The sequence below is a fragment of the Macrobrachium nipponense genome, chromosome 13 (genome assembly GCF_015104395.2).
Source record: "Macrobrachium nipponense isolate FS-2020 chromosome 13, ASM1510439v2, whole genome shotgun sequence".
NCBI classification, from domain to species: domain Eukaryota; kingdom Metazoa; phylum Arthropoda; class Malacostraca; order Decapoda; family Palaemonidae; genus Macrobrachium; species Macrobrachium nipponense.
Genome location: NC_087206.1, coordinates 90,587,859 through 90,600,919, shown reverse-complemented (window position 1 = coordinate 90,600,919; position 13,061 = coordinate 90,587,859). Strand labels below are relative to the sequence as shown.

The 13,061-nt window shown below is 36.2% G+C and overlaps 1 protein-coding gene across 4 annotated transcripts in view; it reads right to left on the bottom strand.

Annotated features, from left to right (window-relative positions):
- The window catches only part of LOC135225197 (UTP--glucose-1-phosphate uridylyltransferase-like), a 128,728-nt gene that overhangs the window by 14,438 nt on the left and 101,229 nt on the right, over positions 1–13,061 (bottom strand). For all 4 annotated transcript variants that reach the window (XM_064264502.1, XM_064264500.1, XM_064264499.1 and 1 more), the window contains one exon: positions 8,136–8,270. In XM_064264502.1, coding sequence (XP_064120572.1) covers positions 8,136–8,270 — 135 coding nt within the window. The remainder of the gene's footprint in view (positions 1–8,135; positions 8,271–13,061) is intronic.

The window sequence follows — 13,061 nt, the reverse complement described above, 5'->3', positions numbered from 1 at the left end:
AGTGTGTGCCCCTATTTTTTGACTAGGGACACTCACAGATGATTATGGATTTTGATCTCATGGATGTTACCCCTTATTTTATGCTATGGGGATACATCTCATTTTATAATGGTTATGGGTTTTGTATATTAAGTCATATGCATTCCTTATATATATCCTTGTTGTTTAATTTGTTCATTTGATTATTTTAATTGCGATTATTAATTTGATACATGCCTTTACACAGATACCATTTTGTTACATGTAAGCCAATTTACCTCTGTACATATGTAATTACCTTATGATAAGAAACATGTTTTAGAATTAAGGGTAATTTAAGCATATTTCTATTTTTGTATCACTGTGTCTATGTTTTTCTTTTTAGCAATATATTCTTTTTATATTTACTTTATTTTTTATTTGACCGACCTATTCTGATTTATTTTATTACTTTTGTTTACAATCTTGTGCTATTTCTCTGGTACGATTTCGCGCAGCGACACGAGCTGAGCCCAGAAAAGGGATTTTGACGTAAGGAAAAAATCTATTTCTGGGCGATTGGCTCGTGTCCGCAGCGAAATCCCACCCTACCCATCCCTTCGCCCAAGATTGTCTGCTAACTTCAGGATGGCCACCAGAGGCGCAGCAGTCGGCAGCCATGGGATGGAGTAGTAGTAGTACGAGCTGCTCACTCTGTGGGTCGGCTCTCCTCATGGAGGGTTTTTTGTTGTGTGGGAGATTTCTATTGGTATTTGGCTCGTGGTAGTGGTCTCACTCGCCTAGTGTTCATACCGACACCCTCTTGGAGGGGTTGAGCGAGTCAGTTATACTGACCCTTTTTCTTTATTTTATTTATTCTCTGGTATGTGTTAGTACATGTACCCTAGAAATAATAGATTAAAGGATATTTCGCTGGCGACACGAGCCAATCGCCCAGAAATAGATTTTTCCTTACGTCAAAATCCCTTAAAACTGCCTACTTTAATAGTTAACCCACCCAAGACCACTATTCCAATGTTTATAACAAACTGCCTACTTTAGTTCAAACACCAAATATGTTTTCAACTATCACCTAAAACTAAATTCAAGACAGTTTTAAAGTTATTGTACCAAATTAGCCTTAAAAAATAAATGTAGTATATGTACTACTGTACATATGTAGCCTACTAGCTAGGGATTACAGCTAGAAGCCTACATACGCATGGTGGGCCTCTTTTTTTTTTTTATACAAGGAAAGAGAGGATGAGTGGTAAGAGAACTATCAAAATATGTAAATCATATGGGTACTCACCAACAATCTATGTTGATAAAAGATGGCGACGATTTTGCAGTGCAATCCAGTAATATAGCGATAATGCTACCAACAGTATGCAGCGAAACACTCCTCCCTTCCCTTCGTCACAACACGTTAATACTAGTATATTCCACGTAAAAACCTTCATCTGACCTTTAGGCGTCTTTCCCATAAGAGTAAAAGAATCAGGGCTTTTGGATGCCACATAATTAACTCGTTTATATGGGTACAATTTAAAGAACGCGCCGCACGCCACATTTCATAACAACAACAAACAAACGTGAGTAGGCCAGTGTTGCCAACTGGGAATGCCAATTTCTTGCTAGATTTTGTTCCATAAAAGGCTAAAAAAAAATCACATACCGTATATATCGAATAATGCGTGCAATCCCCATATCGTGCGACCCCTAATTTTCACCAATAAACAGTGGTTTTGTGTTTTGTCATGTATCTCATGTATCATGCAAGTTCATAAGGTTGGTGGTTTAGCCTGCTAATGCCGAGTCATTCAGATGTGTGCTGATGCTAGTCAATTTACGGTAATTTTCTTATTAATCTCAAGAATTGAATAGAAAATCAAGATAAAAAAAAAATCCCAAGATAATAAAATAATTGTAAAAATAACAGCCTTGGAGTCCTTAATCATTCTCTCTCTCTCTCTCCTCTCTCTCTCTCTCTCTCTTCTCTCTCTCTCTCTCTCTATCTCTCTCTCTCTTTTTCTCTCAGAATCATAAATACGTACGTACTGTAATTTGCAGTAAATGTGTAGACATTGTGTGCGTGTTTAAAAAAATGTGCAGTACACACACATTCCGATGTTTCGGTTTTTGGAATTTTTCAGATTCGGAAATGTGAGGTCAGATGCATAATCAAACAAACACCACTACTGCAGCAAAAACATTTTTTCCCTTTATGGTTTTTCATTATTGTTATTATTAATTACAGTTTATTTAAATAAATATAATAATATACTGTTATGAATGTGAGATAATTAAGATCACCTATAATAAAATAGTGGGACAATTAATACCATATGTTCACTAATAGGTATTATTTTCAAAACAAACATTCCGTAAAACACAAAAAAATATATGTACATAACAATCAAAATATAATAATGTTTTGCAGTTCAACTTGTGAATGGGTAACAATAAGTCAGACTATATAATATATTTTACCATATCGATCTGAAAAGTGAAGAGTCGTAAAATTCTGAGGATGGTCCGGGAAAAGGGAAAAGGATTTGTACTTGTGATTACGTATCGCTACAAACACCATGTGGTATTTCATACCACTATATTGATGACGCATCGCTACGACACATGGTGTTTTTTCATACCACTATACGTTAAAGTTAAAAACATGACATAGAATCGACTTTGCGACTTCGTTCCACTTTGATATTTTTAACGATACAATAACTATCATTTGTACTACTAAAACCATCTTCACATAAGTAATTTTCGTATAAGATATGTGTTGTTACAAAAGCTAGATTATATAAAAAAAGGCTTTTATAATTTAAGTCATCTAGATATACATATGCACCCAAACTCATTGTGGGGAAATTTTACTACTGTTTCCTCGGATATTGAAATACTTTAGCATCATTCAAACACTTTAATAATATAATGCATAAATACTAGGCTATACATATTTACATCGTATACAAATACTACATACAGTTATATACACATACTTTTATATACAAAGTTAACAGTTATATACACATATTTTATATACAAAGTTATCATATGAGTAGTGATCAGACGACAGCTGTGCACTGGACTACGTACGTACTACTTGGAAGATAAAACGAACAAAAATTTTGTGTTGTTAGTCGCCGGCACGGGCCTAGATTAACATTTTTCCAGAGAGTTTAAAAAAGCTGAAATTTTGTTTTGAAGGTATGTCAACCTCCGATATTATATTATTGTTTTCACCGAAGGAATAATTATATTAAAGAAAAATTATTGAGTAATTTTTGCCAGTCAGCAGTCAGAAAATCCACGAACATAGGTAACGTTCAAACCTAGTGTCCATCCATTGGCGTATGTCTATAAATAGAACAGAACAGCAGAGGGCAGTCATTGGATAACAGATCTCCATGGCTACCCAACCAACAATCATGGTGTTAGTTAATACTACTTCTGTAATTTTCTTAGAAGTGAACGTTTACACACACGAATGCTAACGATGAGTGATGTGTTTTGCATACAGTACGTGAGTTTTAGTTTTTATTATTAGTTGTAAGTATTTTTACTGATTTCATGAAAGAATAGAATGATTCCTTCTCATTACTTTGAATGCAAAATGGGCTTGAAGATTCTTATTTTATTTTTTTTTTTTTTTTTTTTTTGTTCCTTTATTCGCAAAAAGAAGAGAAAAAAAAATTCCTTAGAAGATGAAGATTACCTATTTACTTAACGCGGTTGAACCATACCTTCCAAAACCAAAAATTCAGCTCTTTAATCTCTGGAAAAATGTTAATCTATCCCGGCCGAACTAACAAACAACAAAATTTTTGTTTGTTTTATCTTTCCAAAGTAGTACGTACGTCGTCCAGTGAACAAGCTGGTCGTACTGATCACTACTCATATGATTAAGTTTTGTATATAAAAAGTATGTGGAAATAATAACTGTTAACTTTGTATATTAAAACGTATGGTGTATAAACTTAGTATGTAGTTTTTGTATACGATGTAAATATGTATAGCCTTAAGTATTTTATGCATTATCTTATTAAAGTTGTTGGAGTGATGCCCTAAAAGTATTTCAATATCCGGGAAAGGAAAACAGTAGTAAATTTCCCACCCAAACATGAGTTTGGGTACATATGTATATCTAAGATGACTTAAAATTATAAAAGGCATTTTGTCTGTATAAGCTAGCTTGTTGTAAAAACAAACCATATCTTACGAAAAACTTGACTTATGTGAAGATGGGTTTTAGTTAGTACAAATGATAAGTTATTGTTATCGTTAAAAAATATCAAAGGTGAACTAAGTTCGCAAAGTCGATTCCTATGTCATGTTTTTCCTAAACGCGGTTGACTTAAAGGAGAATGTTATTTTGGATTGTTTTGATTACACTGGCACAAACCCATAACAATGCAGTGTATGTATGATAATTGCTAAACTATTATTCACTTCCAAAAATAAAGATGATTAATTTTGTATTGAAAATTAATGTTACGTATATTCCAAACATTATTAACTACGTAGCATGAAATAGTACTATAAAAATTTCGAAAGATAATTCTTGACTCGTGGAACGCTAACCATAATTTGATTTTCATATACGTACGTCTGCATTTTGATCAGCTGGCTGGGCCTAGCATAGATAAAAAGTTGATTTCACTGATATGGAAATTATTTACTCCACGAATTAGGCCTTTTTAAATTATGAAGATATGACGAAATAATATAATAAGGTAAAAAATGCTTTTATGTTATTTCGTTTACGCTTCGTCGCCAATAACAAAACAGCCAATAACTTACGATAATCTTATGACCAAACTAAGCGTTTGTATGGACTTCAATTGTTTCAGAGAAAGTTATATACCGAATTACTTGCCAAAAATAACTAATGAAGTTCGAATTGTTTAATTTTCGTCCTTAATGTTATTACTACTGTAATTACACTACCACCCTACTATTAAAATTTCTAAAAAGTTCATCAAAACAAAAAAAAATGTCGCTTTGAACGCCAACCAGTACTAAATATAAACCATTTTCGTACGTAAAGGTTCTAATGCTTACCATTTTGTGGCTGGCCACTCCGACGGCTAAGTTTGAGTGCCAATGCTGTGGAATTATTCTTCGAATAGGTGATTTCTTATTATGAAGATATGACTATAATTATATCTGGTAAGCATGGGTTTTATTACCCGTTATTGGTCAGTTAATATCATAATGTGAATGTTTGGTGTACGTTGGTAGTTGATCGCACTGCAACTACGCTTAGCCATACCAATGAACGTCGTACATAAACCCTGAATAGGCTATTTTATTCGAAAAGAACTAGGACAACATAATATATTAGGTGAAACATGGTTTTATTGACCTTTATTGTCAGTTCAATATCATTAATATGGAGTCTTTTAAATGAATGGTTGGTAGTATCGGACCCCACGGGCCAGAGGGTTAAGCCTAACGAAAAAACCATCGCATATTGCAACACAACAAACCCGTGATGCAGCGATTCATATTACCAGTGAATGTAAACATAGACAGAAACGGTTCCAAGAAAAAACCCAACCCCGTGATTAAACTGGATCTGTGAATAACTGATCCGTGAATAAGCGATGCCCCACCTGGTTAATGCTCTTAAGAAAAAACTTGGTTTTTATTAAGCTTGGCTTCATGGAGACTTAGAATTTCAGAACTGTCGGCGTTATCCAGAAGATGCGGGTCATGTCGAATTTCTTCCTTCAGGGAAGAGTTCTTGCTTTTCTCCGGATCGCAAGCTTTTTACCAAAGAATGAGGATCGCTTTGTTGATGGTCGGGAACCCATGGAAGGTTATTACCCCTTCCCCAAGATTCTTTCTCTTTGTCCAGTAACGACCTTACGAGCCTTTCTGTCCAGGACATCCTCATCCTCTTCGGGTCCTGCTCTTTGAGAAGAAAAAAAAGGTGGCGTACTTTATCAATTAAAGGTATCAGGCAACATGATCCTATACTTAAGTTCAAGCAAGCTAACCCTGAATCCTTCCCCAAGGCACACGATGTCAGGGCAAGTAAGCCACCTCAATCAATTACTTTCAACATATGGAATTTTGGATGATTTGAAAAAAATATACTGGATGGAAAAAAAAAAAAAAAAAAAAAAAAAATATCGTTTCGACAGTATTTAAGCGTCACTACTTAAAGTACTTTGGAATCTCTAAAATTTTCAGCAGTTGCAGCGGGTAACATAGTTCCCCATGACTCTGCCCAGTAGTTTAGTTGAAGATCCAAGAATCTCCTTTGTCTATCCTATCTTCAGCCAACAGTTGTCTAGCCCCTACCATGTTCATCTACGTTTGCCCTTGAGATCTTAGCTGCTTCTTGTGATCGTTTAGTGGGTTGTCCCGTTATTTTTTTGCTAGGGCCACCCCACAATTGATTTGTTACATAACTGATCTTTAGGATATGGTCCCCTTTATTTTTTATGCTTAGGGATGCCCACATCCCCAATCTAACAATGGTTATTGTATTGATTAGTTAATATCTATGAAGCTTATTTGGTGTGTCTTTGATTTAAGTTGGCACATGCTTTATTACCAAATTACTTGCTAATGTTTGATTAATGCTACCTTGGTGTGTTTTAAAACCTATGGATTGTCACACAAACATATTTAGTTTCAATTCAAAAACAATAATAACTGATGTAAGCCTTTGTATATATGGTTAGCTTAATAAGTTATTTTTAACGTATTGCTTCTTTATCCAGATTGTATGAAACAATTGTATAAATATTTTGTTTCTTACAATTATAACAGTATATAGCTGAATTTTAAGTTTTTATTAAAGACCTTCTTTATTTGTCAATCTTGTGCAATTTCTCTGGTACAAATTTCGCGCAGCGACACGAACTGAGCCCAGAAAAAAGGGATTTTTTTTTTGGGGGGGGGGGGGGGGGGGGAACGGGTCGGGGAAAAATCTATTTTGGCTGGGGCTATTGGTTCGTGTCGACCCATGCGAAATCCCACCTCTTCCCAACCCTTCGCTCAAGATTGATTGCTTAACTTCAGGATGGCCCACCAGAGGCGCCCGGGCAGTCAACCTAAGCGGGGTTTGGGTTGTAGTAGTAGTTAGTTGGCTGCCCCGTTTCTGTGAGTCGGCTCCTCCCTTGGGGGTGGGATTTTGTTGTTAGGGGAAATTTCTAAATTGAAACAAGAAGTTGCGTGGTAGTGGTCTCAACCTCACCCTAGTGTTCCATAAACGACGCCATCCTTGGTGGGTAGAGCGAGTTCAGTTATACTGACCTTTTCTTTATTTTGGTTTATTCTCTGGGAGTTTGTTAGATAAGGTTTACCTAAGAATTAATGAATTAAAGGATTATTTTGCTGGGCGACACGAACCAATCTCCCAGAAATAGATTTTTCCTACATCAAAATCCTTTTTTTATGTGCTGTAATATGCTTTTAATCTGTTGGAGTAAAGAATAAAAGGCTAGATGCTAAAAGTTTGTCATATCCAATTAAAATCTTTTTTTCCTTTCAACAATTGCCATCTTATCCTAAACAGTGGCATTTACCCTTCAGCTGGAAAGATTTACCTGTACTATACAGCCTCTCCAGAAGAAGGTGACAACTTTCCTTCTACCAAACCTTAAGTCTAAGAAAATGTACCATAGCTCATCTTCCAAATAATTCTCCAATAACTCTAATTATAGTTGAAGGTGCTATCACTTATCTTTTACCTTATCTTGAAAGATGTCTCAGGAATACAACTTGTAACCTCTTTTTTATTCTTTTTTTTCTTTTCATTAATTATTTAAGTCTCCATTTAATATATCCCTTCATATGCAGATGATTCTACTCTTTTCCTTTTTAGCCCTCTTTAGAAGCTAGTTCTCAATCTCACTTCATATTTTATTACTCTCAAAGTGGATTTGGATAATACCTTTGAATGGGAGAGGTACAGCATTTTCTTTCAATGTGCCCAAAACCAATTTCCTTTCTAAATTATCTTTCTAAATTAAATTATCATTCTAGACTGAATTATCTTTCTAAATTATTTTCCTCATAATTATTCAAAACCACAAGCCATTACAGAAACTGTAACCAAATTAAAATTTTTAAAATTTTAATACTACATAAAAATACATTAATACGATAGTCCTAAACATCTTTCACATTACTTCAAATCTGTTTACCTGTATGTGATGAATGCTTGCTCCTGACATCATATATATACATGGAGACTGCAATCTTGATTGTGTTTCTGTAGGTAAAGGTTTTTCAATGAAGCCTGTCACGCAACAATTGTCATCAACTTCTATGATACCATGCTGGAAGAGTAGTATGTAAGCATAGTTAGGTCTCACCTAAAGGGTATTCTGGTTACAAAGCAAATGTAAAAACTTTGGATGAATATAACATTTTCAAATAAAATTGTTTTCATTAATAGTTACACACATCAAACTAATATCACTTCAGGCATACTGTGCTACATCACAGATTATACTTTTACTGTACTTCTACTCACCAGCAGCAAGCTTTTTTTTATCTATATGTACGTACTGGCATATTTCTTGCACCCATCAAAATGACCTAGGTTTCCAATGAACTCTTTCTTTTATATACACATGAAACTCTTAAAACTACAAAATAAGTTGGTTGCTCAAGCAAAGAGTGGTACATTTTCTGCAAAAATTCCATCTCTTCATTGCAAAGTCTCTTTACAGAGATTTTATTCATGTCACTGCATGATGCAAAATATGGGAAATGAAGTTGAACCCTAACAAAGCTCATGTATGGCGCTGATATGGTCTAGGAAAACTGGATTCCTCACTCCTTCACCTTGTGTAAATTCCTTTCCTTTCCTGAACAATATTTCTTGAACTGCTGCACATGCAGCTCATTTGAATGCCTAAAGTTTAATTTTTATCAAAAATTTACTTTTGGAAACCATGGCCTTTGGTCTATCTCTTCTTCAGCTGTACAAAAGACTGGCATACTGAGACAGTCTTTCATGGTTTTTGAAGACCTGTCTATCCTGAAAATATGCTTTGACTCATTTTTCCACCATTTTTTAAACATTTCTCCCAGGTTTAGTCCTCAGCATCTGAAATGCACCTTAAATTAGTGAACCTAAACTAATTCACAATAAATTCTTATTCCAGATCTTTGTAAAGAAAGAAAAAAAAAAAAAAAAACTCTGGCACCATCACTCAGTTACTTCACTGCACATGCTTTGTAAAATTTTCCATATTTCTGAGCATCTTTTGCATTCAGATCTTGCAAGACTATGATCCATGACCACCACATAATACTGTACATACATTCAAAATTTTAAATCTTGCCTTTTGTTTTTTGAGACTTGGTAGCAGTTTTCTTGAAGCTTTGCTCCAGCAATAACCAATTTATAGAATGATCTCCCTAGTCATATAATTGGACTCCTAGAACTTCCAGAAGTCCAAGCTACAGTAGGTGCAATCACAATTTCATTCAGTAGGCTGACATGAGTCTTATTTCATAGTTGTAATTCTGTCCTTTGTTTTTCTTTCTCATTTTCCTAATGAAGTTTATTCTTTACTCTTCTATTTCCTTTTCTATACAGGCAGTCCCCGGGTTACGACGGGTTTGGCTTACGACATTCTGAGGTTAAGGCGCTTTTCAATTTATATTCATCAGGAAATTGTATTTCCCAGGGTTTACGACGCCTACAATGCTGATTCTTGGTCTGTCCGAAAATGCAATAAGAATACAGTTTACATAGTTTTCTTGAATGCACCCAAAGCATTAAAAGTAAGGTTTTCTTAGGATTTTTGATGATGTTCCGTCTTACGACGATTTTCGGGATACAACACATCTCAAGAACGGAACTTCCATCGTAACCCGGGGACTGCCTGTACAGGCAGTCCATGGTTATCGGTAGTCTCGTTAATAGTGATACGGTTTTATGGGGCTTGTCTAGCACCATAAAATTGGTGATTTTTGGGGCCATAAAGGCAGAGTTTCAGTTATCGAGTTATGGCGCCACAACATACCTAACAAAGCCACCATTAACTGGTTATTGGTGCCATTAACCGAAACTTGGTGCCAGAAGCGCCATAAATGGCCGAGTTTCGGTTAATGGCGGTTTTTGCTTATCAGCACCCCACTGAGAAGGGAAACAACCCCCCTCCCCACCCCCGCAGATAACCGAGGATGCCTGCATTACGTTGTCCCTATTGGTTAATTGGGGTCCGTGGCATCCTGCTTTTCTAACGTTGGTTGTGGAATTTAAATATAAAATTTAGGCCAAAGGGCAAGTGCTTGGACCTATGAGGTCACTCAGTGCTGCAAATAATGTTGAAACAATTGTTAGGAGAGGATGGAAAGTAAGATGGAAGAAAGAAAATATGAACAGAGGCACAGTAAAATGAATGAAATGCAGCTGGCCAAAGTCACACTGCAATGACGCTTAGGTAATTTCTACAGTGAACTGTGTGAGATGCAATGATGGCATAACTATCCCCATACAGGGAAACAGGGTTGTGGCTTGGGTAGCAATAAAAACAATATCTGATGCTGATCTTCAGGAAAACAGTCAAGTTTTCCACAAACAAATAAGAGTTTAAAGAAAGATTCAAAAGTAAAATACTGGGATTGGTGTATGTTGCACATCAAAGGTACAATATTATTCTAGTTATCTACTACCACGATTGTTTGACCTATCCATATTTAATGAATAATCCACGACTCAGTCCCTGCATGCGAAAATGCTTCAATGAAAAACTTAAAAGGCTAGTACAGCAGTGTTTACAAGAACATAGTTCATGAAAAACAATATATTCTCTTAAATATTAATAAGGTCATGTTTTAAAAAGGGATTTTGACGTAAGGAAAAATCTATTTCTGGGCGATTGGCTCGTGTCGCCAGCGAAATATCCTTTAATCTATTATTTCTAGGGTAAATGTACTAACACATACCAGAGAATAAATAAAATAAAGAAAAAGGTCAGTATAACTGACTCGCTCACCCTCCAAGAGGGTGTCGGTATGAACACTAGGCGAGTGAGACCACTACCACGAGCCAAATACCAATAGAAATCTCCCACAACAAAAACCCTCCATGAGGAGAGCCGACCCACCGAGTGAGCAGCTCGTACTACTACTACTCCATCCCATGCTGCCGACTGCTGCGCCTCTGGTGGCCATCCTGAAGTTAGCAGACAATCTTGGGCGAAGGGATGGGTAGGGTGGGATTTCGCTGGCGACACGAGCCAATCGCCCAGAAATAGATTTTTCCTTACGTCAAAATCCCTTTTTCTGGGCTCAGCTCGTGTCGCTGCGCGAATCGTACCAGAGAAATAGCACAAGATTGTAAACAAAAGTAATAAAATAAATCAGAATAGGTCTCAAATAAAAAATAAAGTAAATATAAAAAAGAATATAATTGCTAAAAAGATACAAATACACAGTGATACAAAATAGAAATATGCTTAAATTACCCTTAATTCTAAACATGTTTCTTATCATAAGGTAATTTACATATGTACAGAGGTAAATTGGCTTACATGTAGCAAAATGGTATCTGTGTAAAGGCATGTATCAAAAATATAAAAGCAATTAAAATAATCAAATGAACAAATTAATCAACAATGATAATATATAAGGAATGTATATGACTTAATATACAAAACCCGTAACCATTATAAATGAGATGTATCCCCTAGCATAAAAATAAGGGGGGTAACATCCATGAGATCAATATCCATAATCATCTGTGAGTGTCCCTAGCAAAAAAAAAAATAAGGGGCACCCACTACATCATCATAAAAGCAGCTAAGACACAAGGTGAATGTAAATGAACACGGTAGGAATAGACGAACTGTTGGGTGAAGCAGGTAGAAAGGAGGACTGATCTTCTACTAACAAATTAACTAGAGTCAGGGGAAACTATGTTTCCCGCTGCTACTGCTGAAAATTTCAGAGCTTCCAAGGACTTAAAGGTAATGACGTTTTGAACACTGTCGGCGATTTCCATCCGGTATACTTTTTTCAACTCATCGAAGTTCATGTGTTGGAAATAATTAATTGAGGTGGCTACTGCCCTGACATCATGTGCTTTCGGGAAAGAGTCAGGATTGGCTTGCTTAATAAAGTACAGGATTTGTTGCCTGATGCCTTTAATGGATAAAGTTCCACCTTTTTCCCTCTTAAAGAGGGGACCCGATGAGGATGAGGAGGTCCTGGACAGAAAGGCTCGTAAGGTTGTAACTGGGCAAAGAGATACATCTTGTGGAAGGGGTAGTACCTTCCAAGGTTCCCACCTCATCAAAGGATCTTCATTCTTTGCTAAAAAGCTACGTTCCGGAGAAAGTAGGACTTCCCCTGTGGGAAGGAATTGAATATGATCCGGATCTCTAGATAAAGCCGACAGTTCTGAAATTCTTGCTCCTGAAGCTAAGCTTAATAAAAACAGGGTTTTTCTTAAGAGCATTATAAACGAGCATGTGTCATTATCGGTTTCTGAAGCCAGTTTTAAAACATCGTTTAAGAACCATGAAACTGACGTAGGGCCTTACAGAGGTCTAAGTCTAGCACATGCCTTAGGAATAGACGAGAAGTAGGAATCCGTCAAGTCTATGTTGAACCCAAATTGAAATATCTTTTTCAAGGCTGACTTGTTTGTCGTAATCGTGCTAGCTGCTACACCTTTTCAAATAAGGATCTGAAAAAAGGATATAGCTGAATTAACTGTCATGATCCTAATATCTGATTTCTCTCAGGAAGATTGCTAACTTTTTGACAGCAGCATCATACTGTCTCAAAGTTGAATCCCTTTTATCGGATTCCAAGAAGAGAATATTCTGAGGGTCAATATTCGCATCTCTTTTTGCCGCAAACTTCATGAAATCCATAAAGTTAGGTTTTGAGAATCCCTGAGGAAGCGAACACAGTCTTCGTTTGTACTGACTGGGAGAGCCTGGGATTGGGGATCCGAAGAGGACGAAGGCCCAGTTCCAGAATTAGGGATACCAATTGCTCTTCGGCCAGTCTGGGGCTACTAGAGCCACTTGACCCTTGAACGTCCTGTTGTTTGTTTAAAACTTTCATAAGAAGATTCACTGGGGGAAAGACCTAAATCTTCT